Below are 21,148 nucleotides of genomic sequence, written 5' to 3'. Positions count from 1 at the left end.
TCCCGAGGTACCTCGACGCATGTCATCCAATAGCTCACTGACCACAGTCACCGCAGCAGCATGCCATTGTGGGGCCAGAGCTGGAGCTGAACCTGAATAGAACCTCCAAACATGCGGTGGATGGACCTCCGTTTGCTCGAAACGCCGAGGCAATCAAGCCAAACCACCTTGCAAACGCTCACGATGGCCTCACTGACATCACAAGGTACGCGCGTACGTCAAAGGCCCCGGCCTTTTATGCAATGGTGGGGGGTATCATTATGCTCTCGTCTGCTTGACAACAACCAAAACCAAAACAGCCTAATGCTGGGTTAAACTAAGAATAGCTGAGGACAAGTCGCCCTAAAGAAGCGCCTCGGGATGTCGTAGATTACCCAAGGAGGGACAAATAACGAATGTGGTCTCTTCATGCTGCCATCCAAACCTTGTTCAAACCAGTACTGTCGAACGCTCATCAACCGTACTATCTGGCCTTCATCGAAAGAAACTTCGGATGCCCTGCACCAGATCATCTCTGTTCAATGTGCCAACCTTTCCCCACCGCATCGATGACTTGTGGGCCAACCTGGGAACCTTCTGTGCCCGGGTTTGGTTGTCCATCTCCGGCGGACAAGGTGATCTTTTGGACGACCCCGGGCTTGGGCGGACTCGCGGTATATTGTTCCCCGACGCGGTACGCAATACGATCGGCCTAGATGGTAGAACATTCCCCGCAGTCGGATAGTTGTGATCCAACCGGAGTCTTTCGACGGGGTCGGCAAGCACGTCGAGTCTGGCGGGACCAAGCATCGGGGTTGTCGGAGCGCTGACCGTGCTCTTAAGCTCGACGTCGTCGTGGATTTGTGCAAGTCTGGTGCTTGGTGCTTTGTCTCCTTCGCCATTAGAACCGTGCTCAACATCCAAGTCTGTCGTATCAGTCGTGTTGAGCCTCATAGAAGGCCCATGGTGGGCGTCCTCTTGCTTATCGCCCGACTCGTCCTCGACCATGACCTTGCCAATGCTGGCAACGCTGTTTGATCTCTTGGCAAATGAGCTTGCGATGCTTGCAACACTCAACTTTCGCATCATAGTGCTGGCTGAACTTCGCACGAGGTGCTCGCTGCGAGACCTGCCAGTCATGCTAGGGAACGGCAGCACTTCTCGACTCCAAATATCGGCCATCAGGGCCTCTAGCCGAGCCCTCTCGCCTCGCGGAGGGGCGATGACGGGTACGCGGGGGTTGGTCGTCGTCAGCAACGATTGCGAGCGGTTAATAGAAGAACTCGTCGCTGCCTCTGAGTTATCTCGCATAACGCTGGTGTTCTTCAAAATGACTTGACATAGAGGTGACTTCGGGCCAACTGTCGTAGCGCGATGTATTGATATCCGACGAGCGACGGTGCCTGAGCGTTGGTCAGCAACTTCTAGATCGTCAAGAAGATCATGGACACCCACCCGGTTTTCTAAACACTGTACCAAGACTCCTGATGGGGAGTGACAACGAACTGTACAGGTTGAGGTCGAGCTGCTCTTCTTCTCTCTTGGCAAGGGCCGATAGCCTGCTTCGCCATTCCCCTTGCTCGCGCGGCGTGCAGGCGGTCATGAGTATTTCGTACATTTGGGAGTCGCATTCAAAAACGAGTTTCCACGAAAAGGGGGCCGTATGGCACTGGAGGCCTGTAAAACGGTTAGTGATGGCAAATGGCGAGTCACGAAAGACTCCATACCTCTTCCGTTGTCCGTCTCCTCAATCTTGATGCCGTTCAAGTTGATGCATGCTTGGATGGTATAAATTTGGTCGACCTTGCTGGCCGAAGCAAGACATAAAACATTGTGATAAAGTAGGCAGATCATGTACTGCCCCTTGGCACCTTCCTTGGTTTGCCAGCAGCTGTGCAGCACACCACAAAGTTCGACGTGGCCGAACGACCGAATGCGATTTTTTGACGCAGCATCCAATTGCTGATCCGGGAACACCAGTCGGTCTTGGAGAATCCACGTCTTTTCCAGGGTGGATTTCATTCGACTGTCGTTGGTTGCACGGTTGATCTCAGCCGTCGCCTCTCGTAGTCGTAAAAGGGCGCTCTCCACCTCCATGTGGGAGTTGGGGCAGTCTGCCACCGGTGTGTATTTCAGGAGCTCGGCGAACAGCAGGGGATACTTGCAGATGCGTTGTATGGGCTGAAGCTGTGTTAGCGCGATTCTCGGCCCCCAGGTTCATATGCTTGCCTTGACAAGAAGGTCTCCAATAGTCAAAGACTTCTTCGACTGGCCAGCATGGGCGTTTACGGAACCCAGAGAAGAAGCTAATGCCTCAATGCCTCTCTGATACGTGTCCCATTGAGGCATCGTGCGGTGGGCTGAAGCAACATCCTTGATCATAAGCTCGTACTTGGCGCCGTACTCCTCGTAAATGAAGAAACGGTTCATCTAGAAAGTCATCAGCCGTGGATTTCCTCCGAAGAGTACACGGTGAGTCTGAAGACTTACCTTTCTGCTGAACACTTTCGCAACGGCGCCGGCAATCTGAGCATCGGTCATCATGCCCGGGATTTCAAGCCAGCTTATGGCCTTATCGTCTTCCGGCACAGAGTCAAGACTCCTCATTCGCTGGTGACCACGGCCCGTGGGCTTGCTGGCTGTTGCCGGAATATCCATCTGCGAGTACTCGGAATCGGGTACAACTCGATGCAGCTCACCCAGGAGCTCCTCGTGTAATTCGACAATGTCAGTGAGATTTCGATTGATAGATGACCTTAGCCCCATGGGCAACGTGGGAAGAGACGCAAGGATCGTAATATAAACCTGCAAGAATTAGCTTTCCTCTACGTTCTCAAGCTTGACCCGGAAACATACATTCATGAGGAAGCGAATGTCCCCAATGTAGCCTTCTTCAGTTCTGATCAGCTCCTCCAAGATGCGCCGACGCTGCAGGGCACGCTCTGTTGCCATGGGATCGACGCTGGCCGGCCATTCCACATGACAACTATCTTCGGAGACTCTTGCCGTAGTGAAGGAAGCTCTCCTGCTGCGATCGGTCCTGGAGTGTGCGAGGGAGCGGCGGCTGTGGCCCCGGGGGCGGGACATCACACTGCCACTAGCAAGACTGATACTAGCACTTTTCACCGTCGCAACGAAACCGAAAGATGAGCCCGATGACGACCTCCTGTGTCGGGTTCTCCGCGAGAGTGCTGACCTATCAGCCGGGTCGAGGAGTTTCCACGGAAGAGTGCCGTCTGCGTTCATAGGTTGAGGGCGTTGCTTGGCTCGTCGATGTAGGGTTCTCATCCACTTATGAAACGGTCCGTCAGGTTTGGCTGCCGTATCCGGCTCCGACAGCTCTTGAGCATCGTCGCTGTAATCCATTGAGATCCGGGGAAAAGGAATAGAATCACCGGGGAAATCGTAGTCGTTATGCTCGAACCCAAACGCAGCCATGCCACTCAAAGTATCCCAGGTCTCAACACCGTCAATGTGCAGGCCGTCAAGTTCAGATGAAAGGTCGATATCTTCGAAGTGGCCGCCCGACCTAGATGAGTTCTGCTGGGGCTCCGGCGATGGGGAGTTGGACGTGGCGGGACATGTCTTACGGGTGATTCGGACAGAACTGGAGCGGGAACTGGTTCCAATAGATGCAGAGTCTGGTGGCGATGCCATTGTGCAGTCCAAGAAAGAAGAGGTAAAACTGGGTTCCAAGACACCAAAAAAGAAGAAGCAAAAAGCAAGACCAAGAGGATTCAAAACATGATGTACTCGAGCAACATCAGGAGATGAATGATGCAAAATTGGTAGGACTGCGAGCCGCGGGGGGGATTTGGAGGGTTGAAGCCAACGAGGATGGTGTCGCCGGCGTGAAGTTCCTGACTCAAGGAGACGGGACGAAGTCTAGAGGGGGGTCACTAGAGCGAAGGAGGGAAGGAGGGAGTTGGAGAAGGAACAAGTACAGCGGGAAAGCTCTTTCATCAGGAGGGCGGAAGCAAGATGGCTAAAACAGACAATGGAATTGAGCGGTGGAAAGTCCTGGCCGAAACCACAGAATTTGGGATTGCATTTCGCGCGCACCTGCTTCGCCGGCTTCGCATGTTGACGACGATCAAGTTGCGTCGTCCTCTTGGGTTGGCTCCCACGAGAAGCTGCGGTGTCGTACGGACCTGCAGTGGAAAGTCGCACCCGGCGAATCTACCAACGAACCGGACGGGAGGAATGCAGCTGCGACATAGACTCTGCGCGCCGGACTTGAAAATGCAGAACTAGTGCGAGTCGTTGTCGGGTCAAGATCCGTGGATCTTGCGTCCACGACGGGAATTGGATGCCTTGGTCGCACCTAAGTCCAACCCGGACATCATGTTGTCCCTCGGGTCGGAGTTCATGCTGGAGCTGATGCAGGTCTCTGAAGATGGCGTATCCAAACACAACAAACTCGACATGGCGGTGACGGGCCAACTTCAATCAGCGCCATATCTTGACGAGCGGCGTAGCGAGCGGGAGACAAAGAAAGGCTCCGTCTACCGGTCTGTTTGGCGTGTACCGGTCATTTGCTCTCGCCTTGGCCGTTCAACCAACCAAGGACTGAGGTGGCTTGCCCAGTCTCTCGAGACCGAATACCGCCGGTGAGATGAAAATCTTGAGACCTCATCGTCTTCGGTTGGACGTCAATCGCCTACAGCTTCACGTCTTCGTCCTACCATACCGTACGCAAGACATGAACACACGATGATATGCATGCGTTGGTGTTCGCCGTAAGTTCGGCTTCGTTCAAGACCTGACTCGGTCTCGGCGATGGGGCAGAGGTGGTGGTTCCGGACCGGCCTAGTCCTAGTCCAGGAAAGACGGTGCCCGCGGGTCTTGGTTCGGATCGGAAGTCGTGCCAGTCAGGAACAGGAACAGGAACACACACACGTTTTGTTTCCTTACATAAGCATCATCGATTTTTGGTGGCTTTACGTTGGCCAAAAAGGTTGGAAACTTGAGGTGCCGTGTCATTACTATGTAAGCAACTTGCCAAGTAAGCTTAGTAATTAAGAACATCCACTCCCAAGCCGTCACAGCCGTCAGCTGGACCCCAGGACCCCCCATGTCCCCGTACCTAAGGTAGGTACCTACGAGGCTACCACTTGCATTCTCGTCTGTTCTCAGGGCTTCAGGTCCTCTCTTCAACCTGGAAAATGTCCTGCGTTTCTTCCAATCTGATGCTGCCGAGTCTGCCCTATGCGCTCCACGCCCCGGCTGGAGTGCCGTCTGCAGCCTGCGCAGTAAAAACGAGACCTTCATTGGCTCCTGCCCCACGTTTTCTAGCCTCATCGTCGCAGTGGCTAGCCCCCGATCCGGACAGGGAAACACAGGGGGAACGCTGGGACCTTGAGTCCTTGGAACCTCTGTAGCAGGGGCGCACCCACCGAAGCTAACCGAGAAGGGAAAAGCTCGGGATTCTTCCACGACGGCAAAAAAAGAGTTACAGAAGGGGAAGCCAGGCAAGGCAACCTGGGCTACTGAACGAACACGTAGAGCGTATTGGAAACTCGCGGTTCGGCGACGATTCCAGCTTCCTGCCCCACCACCAGTGCAATAAGACATGCCGACTGTCTGATCTCCAACTTTTCCAGCACCTTCCCTCTCTTCTTCATATCTTGTTCCTCCAAAACCTTTCGTTCGGTCTAGGTTTGGAGCTTCTTTCTCTCATCTTCCTGGAGAGTGGCCGTTCCTATATCGTCATTACCGTCCGGTCAATTCGATACAGCCGCAGTTGAAGCTCGGCCAGCTACTGTCGGTTCTTGATAAGCCACGTTCCGCGCTCGGCGCATCTTTCGCGATGGAGAGCGCTTTCGCCTCGCCCACCGACAAGGTCCTCTCTACCCTGGGAGTGAACCCCAACACCGGTCTTAGTGACGAGCAAGTCATTGCTTCGAGAACGAAGCACGGCAAGAATGGTTAGTTGCTTTGCAACACCAGGCCCGCCATAGCTCTGTGCTAACTGTCTGTCCGCAGTCATCCCCGAAGAACCCCCCACGCCCATCTGGGAGCTTATCCTCGAGCAGTTCAAGGACCAGCTCGTGATAATTCTTCTCGGCTCAGCCGCCGTGTCCTTTGTGCTCGCTCTGTTCGACCAGGAGGAAGGCTGGAGCGCCTTCGTCGACCCAGCAGTGGTACGTAATCCCAGATGCAGATACCCACAATACCAAGACTTTCGCGGGCTAACAGTGCCGGTATTCCAGATCCTGACCATTCTGATCCTCAACGCCGTCGTTGGCGTCTCACAAGAGAGCAGCGCCGAGAAAGCCATCGCCGCCCTTCAGGAGTACTCCGCCAACGAGGCCAACGTCATTCGCAATGGCCAAGTCTCACGCGTCAAGGCCGAGGATCTCGTCCCCGGCGACATCGTTTCCGTCCACATTGGTGACCGCATTCCTGCCGACTGCAGACTCGTCGCTATCGAAAGCAACAGCTTCGCCGTCGATCAGGCTATTCTGACTGGAGAGAGTGAGAGTGTTGGCAAGGACCACACCTTCGTCGTCAAGGATGAGAAGGCTGTCTTGCAGGACCAGGTCAACATGCTGTTCTCCGGAACAACTGTTGTCACTGGTCGTGCTAAGGCTGTCGTCGTCTTGACCGGATCTCAGACTGCCATTGGTGACATTCACGAGAGCATCACTGCTCAGATCTCCGAGCCCACTCCTCTCAAGCAGAAGCTGAACGACTTCGGCGACAGCCTCGCCAAGGTCATCACGGTCATTTGCATCCTGGTCTGGCTTATCAACATCCCGCACTTCAGCGACCCCAGCCACGGAAGCTTCACCAAGGGCGCTATCTACTACCTCAAGATCGCTGTTTCTCTTGGTGTTGCTGCTATTCCCGAAGGTCTTGCTGTCGTCATCACCACCTGCTTGGCTCTTGGTACTCGCAAGATGGCTGCAAAGAACGCCGTTGTCAGAAGTCTGCCGTCAGTTGAGACATTGGGAAGCTGCAGTGTTATCTGCTCCGACAAGACCGGCACCCTTACTACCAACCAGATGAGTGTGAGCAAGGTTGTCTACCTCAACGAGGCTGGCAACGACCTGGTCGAGCTTGATGTTGAGGGTACGACTTTTGCGCCCAAGGGTGCCATTAGTTTCAACGGCGAGCAGGTCAACGATCTCACTCGTTCGTCTGCTACTATTCGCCAGATGACCGAGGTCGCGGCCGTCTGCAACGACTCCAAGCTCGCATATGACGCCAGAAGCGGTTCCTACTCCAACATCGGCGAGCCTACCGAAGGCGCTCTTCGGGTTCTGGTTGAGAAGATCGGACCCTGTGCGCCCTCGAACAGCAACCCCGAAGAATGTGTCCACTACGCCAGCTCCAAGTACGAGAAGGATCTCCCGCGCCTGGCCACCTACGAGTTCTCGAGAGATCGCAAGAGCATGTCCGTCCTGGTCCAAAACGGTTCTGATAAGAAGCTTCTTGTCAAGGGCGCCCCTGAGTCCATCATTGAGAGGTGCACGCATGCTCTGGTTGGCGCGAACGGAAAGCGTCAGCCCCTGGACCGCAAGCTTTCAGATCTGATCTCTAAGGAGGTTGTGGATTATGGTAACCGCGGCCTCCGCGTCATTGCCCTCGCCAGCGTCGAAAACGTCGGCAACAACCCTCTGTTGAAGTCCGCCAAGTCCACTGCGCAATACGCCCAACTCGAGCAAAACTTGACTTTCCTTGGTCTTGTCGGCATGCTGGATCCCCCTCGTCCCGAAGTCGCTGCTTCTATCCGCCAATGCAAAGACGCCGGTATCCGTGTCATCGTCATCACTGGAGACAACCGCAACACTGCTGAAAGTATCTGCCGCCAGATCGGCGTTTTTGGCGAGTACGAGGATCTCAAGGGCAAGAGCTACACTGGCAGAGAATTCGAGAACCTCAGCGAGAGCGAGGCTATCGAGGCTGCCCGCACCGCTTCCCTGTTCTCCCGTGTCGAGCCTAGCCACAAGTTCAAGTTGGTCGACCTGCTTCAGCAGCAGGGAGAGGTTGTTGCTATGACTGGCGATGGTGTCAACGACGCGCCTGCCCTGAAGAAGGCTGATATTGGTGTTGCCATGGGTTCCGGTACCGATGTTTCCAAGCTCGCCGCCGACATGGTGCTCGCTGATGATAACTTCGCCACTATTGAGGCCGCCATTGAGGAGGGCCGCTCCATTTACAACAACACTCAACAGTTCATTCGCTACCTCATCTCCTCCAACATCGGCGAGGTCGTCTCTATCTTCTTGACTGCCGCACTGGGCATGCCCGAGGCTCTGATCCCCGTTCAGCTTCTCTGGGTGAACTTGGTCACTGACGGCCTTCCCGCCACTGCCTTGTCATTCAACCCCCCTGACCACGACATCATGAGACGCCAGCCCAGGAAGCGTGACGAGCCCCTCATCGGCGGCTGGCTCTTCTTCCGCTACCTTGTCATTGGCACCTACGTCGGCGTGGCTACTGTTGCCGGTTACGCTTGGTGGTTCATGTACAACCCTGAGGGCCCTCAGATCAACTTCTCGCACCTCTCAAACTTCCACCGCTGCTCCAGCGACTTCCCTGAGATCGGATGCGAGATGTTTGCGAACGACGCAGCCAAGTCCGCCTCTACTGTCTCGTTGTCGATCCTCGTCGTTATCGAGATGTTCAACGCCATGAATGCTCTCTCTTCCAGCGAGTCTCTCCTGACTCTGCCTTTGTGGGCTAACATGAAGCTGGTCTACGCCATCACTCTGTCTATGGCTCTTCACTTCGCCCTGCTCTACACCCCTTTCCTGCAGAGCCTCTTCTCCATTCTGCCCCTGAACTGGAACGAATGGAAGGCGGTGTTGTACATCAGCGCTCCCGTCATGTAAGTCGATTGATTTCCCTGCTACTCGTTAATCAAGTACTAACACTTCTATAGCCTCATTGACGAGGGCCTCAAGGCTGTTGAGAGATCGTTCTTCAGTCAGAAGAAGACGATTGCGGCTTCCAAGGCCAAAAAGGAGGCTTAAAGGATAGAGATCATCCAAAGTTAGATCATAGACCACATGTAACATAGTAGCGCTCGCATGCTGTATAGCAAGTGTACATAACGCGCCTTAGCACCATAACGGGCCTCCGGCCATTGCATCGTTGCCATGACTGTGTATTGACACCGTGATCGCCTCCCATCCCCAGCTTCGCGTGTCCAGCCTACCATGGTTCATACTTCTGCTGTTGTTGTATAGCCTTGTTCTGTTGAGTGCTGACATGGGGTAAGATGCCACCATCGTGAAGAAGAACCGTGAGAGAAGGACTGGGTAAAACCTTCAAAAGCTCTTTGAAAACGGGCACCAGTGAAACGCATAGCACCGCAATAAGCTTGAACGCCATGAGTCCGTGTCTGATCAAGGTCATTCGTCTAGTTCATGTAGGCCGCGTGAGCCCTCATAGTGGATCATGCCCATCTATTGGTACAAGCTAGAAACCGTCTATATGCGGTCCTATCGAGCTCTCCCTTCCCACGTCCACGTCTCCGTCGTTCCAATTAATCTTGTCTGCCCTTCAGCAGTCTCTTTGTGACCTTGTCCTTCTCAATAATGTACACGTGTGCGCCCCATCCCGACAGGGCATCTCGGTCGACGGCGTTCAGGAGTGACTGAGAGATGGTTTCGAAGAGCTCCTCGGGGCCCTGTATTACATGCTGTTAGAATCTGCCATCGCAAGAGACAAGGCGTAAGCGAAGGGGTTTCCACGTACCAGATCCGGCTCCCATAAGCTCTCGCACATGCCGAAGAGCTGTTCAGAAGCAGTGCCGGAGACGATGAAGTCCTTGGCGAAGTCGATGCAGCCAATGCTGTCGAAACCGCAGATGAAGGGCTTGCCCGTCTTCGGGTCGAGACCGGCGACGACGGGCGAGACGAAGTAGGGGCCGAAACGGCGCTCGTAGAGGGAGCTGCTGACGAGGTTGGCGAAGGTGGTGGGTGCGATGTTGCGCTCCTCGCGGAGGCGGTACATGTTGACCTTGTAGCGGAAGAGGTCGCCGACGGTCGAGACGTCGGTGGCGAGGCCGGTGAGGCCGAGGAAGACGTCGCCGTACTGGAAGATCTTGGGGAAGTTGTTGGAGACGGTCAGGGCCTGGAGACCGAGACGCAGGTCACAGGCTATTGCGACGCAGTCCTTGCCGACCATTGCGACGCAGGCGCCGCCATCTGTTGGGGATTACGTGTTAGGACAGTGTCTCGGATGCATCTTCGGGGTCTGGCGGGGGGAGAGGGACGAACTGATGGAGAAGGGGGAGCTCTGGAGGGTCGAAGGTTAGCTTGGGTGGTCTGCATCTCGAGGCTGAGGAGGGGGAATGACGAAGCGTACCATCTTGGCTCCTGGAGCGAGGGACCGCTGGGGATTTGAAAGCTTCTGGGTAGATTCGAGATGGGGTCGTCGTCGAAGGTCACGTCGTGATGAGTCGCGGGAAGGACTGGCTGTGGATATAGCCTTGGTGTTGCTTCGACGTGGTCGTGATGGATGTGGTAGCTGCAATTGAGGTTGACGGGATCGGAATGGAGGTGCACCTGCTGGCTGCTGGCTGGCCCGGCTGCTACTGCAGGGCAAGGCAAACAAGCATGGCGCGGCCGAAGCGGTCGGAAAATCCACGTACAGCGGGCTGGAGCTCGCTGATTGGCCCAAGCTTGCTGGCCGGGACAAGCAGCTTTCAGTGGGTGTTCAGTGATGATGCACCTCCCGGTTGCCTTCGCTGACTTAATGCCTGCCTGCCTACCTTAGTCAACTGGCTTACCGTATCTACGATTTGGCACTGTGCCGTAACGCTGCCACTGCAATCTTTTCAAATGGTTTAATTGATGCGATGTGATATAATCCGTAGCTATAAGACTGTAACTTGAGTAATTAAGCTCCTGAGCTCAAGTATGAGGAAAATGTGCTTTTGCATGTATGTCTTCTGCTGTTAGTGTGTTCTGACCGTTGATTTCTTGATGCATACCACCCCGCGGTCATAGTGGTTGAGGCTATCTATTCTTGATCATAACTTGGGGAAAGCACATATCTAATTATCTAACTTCTATGGACTCGTTGCAGTCGAACAGATAAAGGAAATTTCCGATACTTTGTACTGAACTTGTTATTTTTCTGGTTTACCTGCCTTTTGGTGCTTGGTCAGATTGGTTCGCCTCTACACTTACCTCAATTTGATTTTTTTGGTCAAACTAAAGGATTAGAAACCGCGAATAATAAGTTGAGTAAAAGAAGTAGCAGAGAGCCGCAAGGGCAATACTCGAATAGCGAGGAGGCGTAGTAGAGTAACAATAACTGCGGACTCAGAGTCTAAGGTGGCACCGTTACGACACGGTTGGCACAGTTCAGGCAGGCACCCCATGACATGGCACACGGTTCCGGAACCATGCGAACGGTGCCCCCAGCTCAGAAGTTGACACCGTCAGGTACCTAAAAGTTACCACCACCTTCCACTAAGGTCTATCTTCCTCCGTCATCAACCTGGAAGTAAGGAGGTAGATATTATACCTAGGTGTTCTTCCCTCTTCCTTCCAGGCCATTACCTCTATCGGCTGCCGTAACCTTGATCTTCAGGAATAGGTACCCCGCCAAGCACTCTCAGGTACCCCGCAACCAACCTCGAAATCGTCCTCCATCTCGGTCTTTCAAGACGTTCTTTCACCTCGCATCCACGGCCAAACGGTAGACGGCACACACCACACTTCCTTCCGCAATGTCGCACGTGGTGGTGATCGGCACAGATCTGAGGAGGGCCACTGTGAAAGTCAGTCCCGGCACCTACATGACAGACGTTCTTCAGGAGGCCTGCAAGAAGCTCAACTTGTCGAGCGACAAATATCTCCTCAAGTACGTCATAAGCCCGGAGGGTGCTGGACAGTCTGCTGACGGGTGAAAAGGCACAAACAGAAACAGGTCGACTTGTCCGTCGTCTGGCGCGTGAGCGGCCTCAGCCCCGGCGCCAAACTCGAGCTCGTCCAGAAATCGAACACTCCCTCCGTCGTCTCAGTCGCCCTCCAGCTTCCAGTACCTGAAGCAAACGCCGCACCCAACGGTCGATTAATAGAAAAGCTCCCGAGCGACTTCACAATATGGAAGGTTCTTCGCCAGTTCGAGAGCGGCGTGGCCGGCCAGGGCAAGAACCTTAACATCACGGCGCGTGGCGTCGCGCAGACGACAAGTGGCGGGGCGACAGGCAGCGGCCAGATGTACTACGAGACTCCAGTTCTTAACATCATGGGTCGGGAGCTGGCGACTTTCCAGGACTTCCAGAAGACATTATCACAGTTGGGATACAACTCGGGTAGCGTCTTGATTCGTCTATCCTTCAGGAAGACAGAGCAGACCCTGTTCGAGGCTATGGGGCAGATCAGCCAGTTCTTCGCCGAGGTCGAGGCTGACGCGAAGGAAAGGAGCCAGGCAGCGGTGGAGGTCTCTGAGGCTGCCGCCCAGCCTGCACCAGCAGAGCAAGATGCCAAAGCGTCTGGCGCGACGGACGAGCCTCCGGCGCCGCAAGAGGCGGAAGCCTCTGAGAGCTTGCAGACAAGTCAAGCGCCAGCTCAAGGAGCGGCAGACCAGCCGGTCTCGGCAGGTGATGCGATGGATGTCGACCCAGCTGAGCCAGCAGATCCGTTCCAGCCAGTCAGCGTCTTCCGTGCACCAACTGGCACAACGCCTGCGGCAGCTTTGGCAGAGGTATCGGAGAACGACTACACACCGACGATCGCGCATGCCCAGTTACATCAAGCTCGGCTGCAACAGAGCTCACAGAACAAGAGACTTCTATCAGATCGAGAGCTGGAGTCGCAAGCTCAAGCCGAGGAGGAACGCCTGGCCGCTGTCTCAAAGATCGCGGTGAAGGTTCGGTTTCCTGACAACACATCTGCCCAGTGGACGTTTGGTCACGAAGCCACCGGTGCTACTCTGTATCAGGGAGTCAGATCTGTCATGGCACACAATACCCAGTCTTTCAGGCTGATTATTCCCGGGAGCAAGGTTGTCATCAAGGACGAGGATACTCCGAAGAACCGCCTGATTCACGACTACAAGCTCACACGAAATGTTCTTTTGAGCTTGGTGTGGGATGACAGCGTGCCAGGAGACATCCGCAAAAAGCCGTTTCTCAAGGGAAGCGTTGCATCAAAGGCCACAGACATTACATTACCAGACCTACCCAAGTATGTCGACGAGAAGGACGAGGAACAGCCAGCCGCTAAAGCATCAAAACCGGAGAAGAGTGAGGGAGGAGAGGGCGGCGTTGCGAAGAAGCTACCCAAGTGGCTCAAACTGCCGGGAAAGAAGTGAAGACTTCCATTCGACATTACACAACATGACTACACGTATGTGTCTGAGGCGACAGTCACGTACTTTACGGTTGGGAGTAGAGCGCATAGAAGACATAAGTTCTCATGCATGTTTGATACAGAGTCCCATACAATCAAGACACATCAAAGAGGTTCATGCAGCATTTAAACGAGGTAGCAACGGGCTTTGCTTGAATTCTTGGTATTTGTCGTGAGCAGCAACGCTATTCCATGCGAAGCGGCAGCCTTCATCAGAAAACCGTGGAGGAAGCTTTCCCGGTTAAAAGAGACCACTTTTTTTTGTGACCACACGCCTGATATGATACCCATTTTGCCCGAAAACCGACCCCGAAAAACTTTGCCATGCAGCACAGTAAACCCGACTAATTTTTGTTGTTCGTTTAGTGACCGACACGGCGGGACTCGGCGATGACGCGGGTCATCTCCTCGACCTTTCTCTTGGCACGGCCGAAGGTACCGAGCTGGAGCTGAAGTCAGTGTGGCTGTTGAGGCAAGGCATGAGAATGATCGACTAACCCTCTTCTTGGCGAGCTTACGGGCGCGCTTGTCCTTGGAGTTGCGGAGGAGTTCGATAACGCGGCGCTCGTAGGGGGCAAGGCTGGAGAGAAGTGGAATGATTAGCCTCCGTCTCGTGAAAATTCATAGACCTCGCATCAGAAACGTGGATGGATAGGAGCAATCATCCACTCGTGCAGACGTCCTCCAAGTCCGCCATTTTTTGTATTCGACTGCGACGCAAAAAGAGACGAAGTGTTTGACTTACCCGGCAACTTCCTTGACGACGTCACGGACGAAGGAGGTGCGCTTGCTGAGGTGACCCTTGGTGCGGGAGACGCGGGGCTTGACGACGCGAGCGGTGGTCTTCTATATTCGGGGCGAACAGTCACGACCGGTCAGCGTCCATCTTCTGCAGTAAAAGCGAAACGGTGCTCGCTCCCCTCGTGGAAGAGAGGGTAGGTATTGTGCAGAGATCCTCCACGAGGTGAGACGAAGCGGGGTGGTTTTTGGAGTCCTTCAAGAAAAAAAACAACCGAAGTCGAGGTCCGATGATGTCCTTTGCCCCCTTTCCTTCCTCATGATATTGCGCGCCCTTTCGGGATCACGGTTCTCGATTCGGAGTGGGATCAGGACGAAAATCGTTCGACGACTGTGGTTTGTTTTTTTCCCTTCAGGTCGGGGATGATGCGAGGCGACGTACGTGACCCTTGTTGAGGCCAGTGGCCAGGCCGGTGCGGGCGGGAGCTTCCTTGGCCATCTTGATGCTGCTGGATGGACGGGTTGGGTTGTCGGGTTAGTATTGTCGGATGGTCGAAGGAGATCTCGACTTGAGGCGGGTGGAAAAAAAAGTTCGTGGTGGATTGGGAATTTCGGAGTGGATTTGTGTGGTCACGTGCTTGGGGGTTAGCGAAGGGATCTGACTGGCTTCTCGGCGGAGGGGCGTCCTCCCCTGTTGGGTCTCGAGGCTACTGCGCGTTGATTGGCTCATTTTCTAAATTCGATGCTGAGCTTCAGCCTTAACAGAAACATTCGAATAATGTGGCTGGAACTGTTACTGCAATTGGTTCTTGATCCTGACCATCGTCAATATCGTCGTCGTTATTTCTGCCGCCATGGAAATCGCTGCTGTCGTCGGCGTAGTACAAGCACGATAGACGCTGATTCTTGCCCAGCGAAACTTCAAGCAATACTCGTTCCTCTTTGTGAGACTAAATCTGTATGTGCCAGTCGCTTTGCTCGGATGAGGACCGTATCCAATTCGGTATCGACTTTTTTCCTCTCAACATCACACCCAACACTGATGTTCTTTCACTTCACCGACTTTCGACTGCGGCAAGAAATCATCGTGTACCAGAATAGCCCGCAGGCCTATTGAATGCTGTGTCTCGGTTCTCAGCCACGAATCCAGCGCATGCAGCTCGTATCTGCTCCCGGAGCGCCAACACTCATCGAGAAAACCCCACTGCCAGTTCATCATGTTTGCTTCTTCCTGCTGTTGGTTGGTCCCAAAATGGCATGGGTAAATCTGGTCTTGGAACTTTGGAAGAGCCGCGACTTGGCATCATTGCACTTGTTACCGTTTCTGATGCTCTCTACTATCAAAGGCCCTCACCAGCCTCCCCGACACCAACCATTCCCCTGAGCACCGCCTCATACGTAAAGTGCCGTCCGAACAACGACAGGCGGAGAATATGTCTATCCACTTGAGCTAGGAGTTGGCGTTTACTCAAAAGGGGCCGCATGGGATGAGATCACCATTCGAACCAAGGACGTTGGTAAGTTGGAAGGGTCCAGCGTGTAAGGATGCCACGCTGGGAAACATGAAACAGCCAGCGGCCAATCATGGCTGAGCGGCTCCCCTGAAATAAGTCGACGCAACGCTGTGGTTGCGGCGTGTAATGCGAGCGAGCATCAACCTCCCTCTCCTCCCTCGCCTAGCTCCATCGTTAATAACGGGCTGGTCAACAATTCGTTTGGTTTCCCCTAAACTGGAGTACTGAAGTCCTTCCTCAACTCAGCCATTTCCCACTGGCACGGGCGGACCGCATCATTGCATCAGGATCTGCAAAAGGCTTGCGCATCTCTGGACAAGCTTAGCCACTGCCATCCCTCCGGCCCCTGAAGAAACTCTGCAAGTGCAAGGCACCGGCGGCGGGAAGGAGATCTCTGGGTCTGATCCTGCGCGTAAACGGTCCGTATTAAAGGTGACCTTGGCCTAGTATCTTGGAAGCAGTAGACCATTCAAGATCGGCCTTGCTTGTTTATAGATCATCCTGTGGCCTTCCCGATCTTTGCTGTTCATCCCAACTCCCGTCTCTCTCCAACGTCTTTCGTTTCCAACTCCGTCTGTATCAAACGATTAACCATACCCTTACCTTACTGTACATCCATCCACCTCGGTCACTATGAAGCTGTCTCTTCTCTTCATCGCCGCCCCCGCGGCTCAGGCCATGGTCTCTTACATGGCATCCGTCCCCGACAACGTAATGGCCATGGCAGACGCGGGTAACTGCGCGCTGCCGGACGACTTCCAGATCCAAAACTTTGCCGCCCAATCCACGGACGGCAAGACGGCCGACTCGCTCGACTTCACCTTCAATGACGACAGCACCTCCCTCAACACAGAATGTCACCTCAACGCCTCTTCCGTGCCGGTGCCGAGTAACGGCGCGACCGACAGGTTCAGCTGCGACAACGCCCTGGTGCAGTTCATCTGGCAGAACGAGACCATCACCATCATCGAGAAGGTGTGTCCCGGTGACGACGGGTAAGTGACCGATTCCGGGAATTCGTACTCGCCGATGTGTTCGCAAACTGATGTTCTCGGAATCACAGTGTTGCCGATTACGAGGCTTCCGGGACCGCCGAGGTCCCCCTCGAATGTGACGGAGCCGCCGGCAACGGAACGCAGGCACGTCGCCGGATGAGGAGGGCCGGTGCGTGCAAGTCCACCTCGGACGACATCCGAGCGAGATTCTTCAGCATCCAGCCCGTACGGAGTTAAAGGGCAACCTTCAGATGAACATGGAAAAAAAGCAAACTCTCCTACACACACACACACACATACACATTAGATCCATGAAACAAGACGCTGAGGCCCGGCGATCGAGCCTTGGCGGACGACGACATTAACGTATCGATTCCCCCAGAGTCTCAACCAACCTGTACATCTATGAAGGCGGGGGGAAAGGCCCTCAACGATAGAGTTACCCTTCACGAAAATAGAATAATCGATAGACTTCCTCTTTGATCATCCACCTACGTATCCATTCGCATGACATCGCTGAAATGAACTTGGATCTCAAACAAAGTCATGTTGCGCCTCCACTGGCTCTGCACGCTCTCATGTTGGGGGATTGCCGGCTAGCTGCCGTCTGACAGCACTTTTTCGCGGGGCGTGACAGCCCAATCCCAGGCTTTCCCCAGCGGCCTTCCAGCTCTCGACCAACCGTATTGTCGGCAATCGTCGCTTGGCCGCGCCTCCTCCGCATTTTCCTCAACGGCTCTTTTTTGGCCGTATGACCTCACCACGCCTCACCTCACGAGATCATCCTGAGACGTCGGTATCCTGTCCTGTCTCGTCGCAAAATATCACCCACACCCTCCCTCCCAACAAATTGCCCTCCCGTTTGTAGGAGCAGCACAGGGTGCAATCGTCATCATGTGTGCTTGGGGGGTCAGGCACTGAGGAGTATGTTTTGCTTGACCATCGTCCATCGTGGTCATCGTCGCTTCAATTGCCCACCTGCTCATTAAGCTCCGTTCATGCGCCTATTGCCGCTTTGCGCTTTATAACCTACCTCGCGGTATCATTCCTCTCCCTCGGACCGTTACATTGGATCTGCCTGCCCCTGCGCAATGTCTCTCGGACCTGACACCCCAACAACGGCTCGCGCACCTCACGAACACACTTGAACACCACCAACCGACAACCACGATTCGATCGCGATGCGACGTCTCCTCCTGCCGCTGCTCGGCGTCCTAGCCAGCGCCACGTCGACCAACGATCCGCAGCAACCTCTCCTCGACAATGTCCACGATGCGGCCGAACCCCCGCAGGTATCCGTCGACCTCTTCCGCTCCCTCGAACGAACCTCCCGCATCGTCGACATAACCTACTGCGTCGGCACCTCGGGCATCTCCCAGCCCTTCTCCTGCGTCTCACGCTGCAACGAGTTCCCCTCCTTCAACCTCGTCAAGACCTGGAACACGGGCGTCCTGCTGAGCGACAGCTGCGGCTACATCGCCGTCGACCACGGTAAGCGCCGCCCGGGCGACGAGGACCGTCTCGGCGGCGAGGTCGGGGAGAAGGCCATCGTCGTCGCGTTCCGCGGGACCTACAGCATCACCAACACCGTCGTGGACCTGAGCACCATCCCGCAGGAGTACGTGCCGTACCCGGCGCCCGACGACGGCGACGGCGAGCCGGGCGGGGAGCCGGACAAGCGGCGCCGATGCGAGGACTGTACCGTGCACATGGGATTCCTGGCCTCCTGGCGCCAGGCGAGGAAGCTCGTCCTCCCCGAGCTGAAGAAGCTGAGGGCGGACTACCCGGACTACCCCGTCCACCTGGTCGGACACAGTCTCGGCGGGGCGGTCGCGATGTTGGCGGCGCTCGAGGTGAAGATGTCTCTCGGCTGGGACAACGTCATCGCCACCACTTTCGGAGAGCCCAAGGTCGGCAACCAGGGCCTGTGCGACTACGTCGACACCGTCTTCGAGCTGGACAAGGAGGGAATGAACCCGATGAACAGGACCTACCGCCGCGTCACGCACGCCGGCGACCCGGTGCCGTTGCTGCCGCTGACCGAGTGGGGATACAAGCCGCACGCCGGGGAGCTGTACATCACCAAGTCGGAGCTCTCGCCGTCGATCGAGGACGTCGTCGTCTGTGAGGGCGACAGCGACTCGAGGTGCATCACGAAGGGCGACGGCGGGCTGTTCGAGTCCAGAATGCAGGGTCTGGTCGACGCGGCCGAGATGCGAGGGGACGAGGACGGCGAGGACGAAGTCGACTCGGAGAGGTGGTTGAGGCGGAGGCTCCCGGGCTTTCCGTCGCGGCTCAAGCTCTGGCAGCTCTTCTTCGCCCACAGGGATTACTTCTGGCGGCTCGGCCTATGCGTTCCGGGCGGCGACCCGGCCAACTGGGGCCGGGACAAGTACGGCGGCGGACACATTGGCCTGACGGCGGAGGAGCTCTGAGGAAAGGGGCGGTCGGTCTCCGCTGGAAGGGGTTTTTTCTCACGCGGTTTTCTTTTGGTCCTTTCTGGAACGGCTGCAACGGTCACCTGTGTTTGGATACTGTACGGTTAACTGTATGATTGGGTTGGTCTACGAAAAGCAAGCAGGCAGGCAGGCGTTTGATTCGGACCGGCGGGCGGGCGTTTTTTTCTTTCTCGTTTCTCAGATACCTGGCATCCACAGCACGAGACTGTAGGAAAAAGAAAAGGACGCAAATGTCCCTCAGCATTCGTTCCATCAACATTTGAGCTCGACTCGCGGTTGGTCCGGCGGCAGGTGTGTGAATCAGCAACGGGCGGAACAGGAGCCTCGGCTCTGCCGTATCCGTACCGGTCAGAGAGAGATGTGTGGGCTCATTACTCAGTCGAGGGTTTTGCCAGAGGATGCATTTCGCCACATGAGACAGGCACGCGAGGTCATCGTCAACGAAAAAAGAAGTTGGGCGCGGCCGGTCTGGACCCCCGGGGAGGCTAAATGCTACGGAGGCATGCACCTCAGGGTCGGAAAACGAGGCTGTTCGGACAAGGGTGCCGTGCAGACACCAGAGAAACATTTGCCTTCTTCTGCGAGGGCTTCGAAAATGCTCCACTGGTTCTAAAATAACGCTGATGGCCCCCATCGGCCCGGAGACGTACACTACGGCACACGAGTGATGACCTTACCGGGCTGACCTATCGAACGGCGGAAGAGCTGCAAGAACCTCGTGTACAATATGGGGGCGCCGGGAACAGCGCGGGCGGGTAGGCACGACGTCCGCGTTGAATTCCTCGCGGACTCTTCGGGAACCCCTCGTTTTCCTCCACTGTCAAGCGATTCTACGCCGGTAGCTAATAAGCTGGATCTTGGGCTTGTTCGCATGAATTTTGGCCGCACCTCCGGATCATGGCCCAGGTCAAGGGCTCATGCCACTTGAAGATGGGATGCCGGGGTAGCAAGAAAAGAGGGAGGGGTAAAGTCAAAAATGCCCGCCCCGTGTAATAGAGCGGCAAGGTAGGTCTCGTACTCTAGCACTGCCAACACATGTGCTGGGCTCAGCAAAGGGCGCGTGTGCTGGTGGTATTAGTTCTCGGGATCGCGGAAGATTTTCTTTCTGGCGTTGCAACTCCAAGGCCTGCAACCGCCCAGAGGATGCCACGCGATAAGGGACCCTTGAGCCCGCTGGCAAGCGAGTCGCTTGTTCGACCCGAATGCATGGAGGGGGATCCCACCATGGGCTGTGCTGGATGGATGTGAGTCACTGGTCCGTTGTGATGGCATCGACTTGACTTGGAGGGTGGGTGACCGTCGAAGTTGGGATGAAAAGGGGTGAGTGGCCAAGAGATCAGAGATCTGAAGGTTTGAGCTGTGCCAGATCAACTTGACTCCTGGTCTAGGCCGGCCGGAGGGATGTCTTGTCGGCTGCTGCTGTCTGCGTCTCGTCCCTTGTAGTTCGGTTCGGGCTGGGGTTTTTGACGCGTGAAGACGATGGTATCTAACCCGGAAGCCGTTGAGGTTTCACTCGCTGGTGCGCAGTGAGGGGAATGATGACGGGGATGGCGGGTGATTCGAATGGTGGGATGCCCCTTTGGGTTGAAACCGGTTTCTTTGGGATAAAGTCGAAGGAACGACAACAGATTGATGAACGATCGGATATTTTGCAGACTGGACGCGGGCAGCGAGTGAGCAGCGAGGTTTCGTGCATGACACGGCACCACCGCTCTCTCGACAAGCATGCGGACTGGCAGAGAGATGCAGAAAGGCCCGCCGCGTGAGCAGGGTTGAAGGTCAAGATAGGCCGTGATGGTTGGACGGCGAGCCGGCTGGGATCGTGGCTGAGTCGGCCGAGTGGCTGGCCCCGGCACTGAGGCGCCGACCTCCGCGCGGGCATCAAAAGGTGCCGATGTTGGAAGCCATTGGCCAGAAGAGATACAACACTCTGTACTCTGTACGAACTGGGCGAGGGCAGCTGACTCTGAAGTTGACTGTGAGAGATCTCGTCAGACTCGTCTGCCTTGTTCGGGCTTTCCGTCCAGTGGATTGGGTTCCAGGGTCTTTTGAAGCTCGTAATGTTCGTCTAGTGGGCAATTTCCCAAGGTCCGCATCCATGATATTTGAGCATAGCTCCATCGCAGCATGACCGCCGAACGCAA

The 21,148-nt window shown here is 55.4% G+C and overlaps 7 protein-coding genes across 7 annotated transcripts; 4 read left to right on the top strand and 3 right to left on the bottom strand.

The window, feature by feature from the left end:
* Nucleotides 1–474: 474 nt before the first annotated feature.
* CkaCkLH20_03312 (rho guanyl nucleotide exchange factor) lies at nucleotides 475–3,636 on the bottom strand (the record flags this gene model as incomplete). The annotated part of the gene is made up of 7 exons (XM_038886031.1): nucleotides 475–1,382; nucleotides 1,435–1,656; nucleotides 1,707–2,160; nucleotides 2,215–2,409; nucleotides 2,470–2,784; nucleotides 2,836–3,076; nucleotides 3,176–3,636. 7 exons carry the CDS (start codon nucleotides 3,634–3,636, stop codon nucleotides 475–477), a joined length of 2,796 nt encoding a protein of 931 aa, XP_038748540.1.
* A 2,152-nt stretch (nucleotides 3,637–5,788) lies between these two features.
* CkaCkLH20_03311 (calcium-translocating P-type ATPase) lies at nucleotides 5,789–8,960 on the top strand (the record flags this gene model as incomplete). The annotated part of the gene is made up of 4 exons (XM_038886030.1): nucleotides 5,789–5,906; nucleotides 5,965–6,122; nucleotides 6,192–8,815; nucleotides 8,870–8,960. 4 exons carry the CDS (start codon nucleotides 5,789–5,791, stop codon nucleotides 8,958–8,960), a joined length of 2,991 nt encoding a protein of 996 aa, XP_038748539.1.
* A 515-nt stretch (nucleotides 8,961–9,475) lies between these two features.
* On the bottom strand, nucleotides 9,476–10,119 carry CkaCkLH20_03310 (proteasome A-type and B-type; the record flags this gene model as incomplete). The annotated part of the gene is made up of 2 exons (XM_038886029.1): nucleotides 9,476–9,619; nucleotides 9,688–10,119. 2 exons carry the CDS (start codon nucleotides 10,117–10,119, stop codon nucleotides 9,476–9,478), a joined length of 576 nt encoding a protein of 191 aa, XP_038748538.1.
* Nucleotides 10,120–11,671: 1,552 nt separating this feature from the next.
* CkaCkLH20_03309 (UBX domain-containing protein) lies at nucleotides 11,672–13,260 on the top strand (the record flags this gene model as incomplete). The annotated part of the gene is made up of 2 exons (XM_038886028.1): nucleotides 11,672–11,805; nucleotides 11,856–13,260. 2 exons carry the CDS (start codon nucleotides 11,672–11,674, stop codon nucleotides 13,258–13,260), a joined length of 1,539 nt encoding a protein of 512 aa, XP_038748537.1.
* A 400-nt stretch (nucleotides 13,261–13,660) lies between these two features.
* Nucleotides 13,661–14,535, bottom strand: CkaCkLH20_03308 (60s ribosomal protein l36; the record flags this gene model as incomplete). The annotated part of the gene is made up of 4 exons (XM_038886027.1): nucleotides 13,661–13,741; nucleotides 13,797–13,878; nucleotides 14,044–14,144; nucleotides 14,479–14,535. The coding sequence occupies 4 exons, from the start codon at nucleotides 14,533–14,535 to the stop codon at nucleotides 13,661–13,663; spliced, it is 321 nt and encodes a 106-aa protein (XP_038748536.1).
* Nucleotides 14,536–16,183: 1,648 nt separating this feature from the next.
* Nucleotides 16,184–16,782, top strand: CkaCkLH20_03307 (uncharacterized protein; the record flags this gene model as incomplete). The annotated part of the gene is made up of 2 exons (XM_038886026.1): nucleotides 16,184–16,545; nucleotides 16,614–16,782. 2 exons carry the CDS (start codon nucleotides 16,184–16,186, stop codon nucleotides 16,780–16,782), a joined length of 531 nt encoding a protein of 176 aa, XP_038748535.1.
* Nucleotides 16,783–17,726: 944 nt separating this feature from the next.
* On the top strand, nucleotides 17,727–18,980 carry CkaCkLH20_03306 (lipase; the record flags this gene model as incomplete). The annotated part of the gene is made up of 1 exon (XM_038886025.1): nucleotides 17,727–18,980. The coding sequence occupies one exon, from the start codon at nucleotides 17,727–17,729 to the stop codon at nucleotides 18,978–18,980; it is 1,254 nt and encodes a 417-aa protein (XP_038748534.1).
* Nucleotides 18,981–21,148: the final 2,168 nt, after the last annotated feature.

Source organism: Colletotrichum karsti, assembly GCF_011947395.1.
Source record: "Colletotrichum karsti strain CkLH20 chromosome Unknown Scaffold8, whole genome shotgun sequence".
NCBI lineage: Eukaryota > Fungi > Ascomycota > Sordariomycetes > Glomerellales > Glomerellaceae > Colletotrichum > Colletotrichum karsti.
Note: the sequence above shows the minus strand (reverse complement) of the source record. Positions and strands in the feature narration are given on the sequence as shown.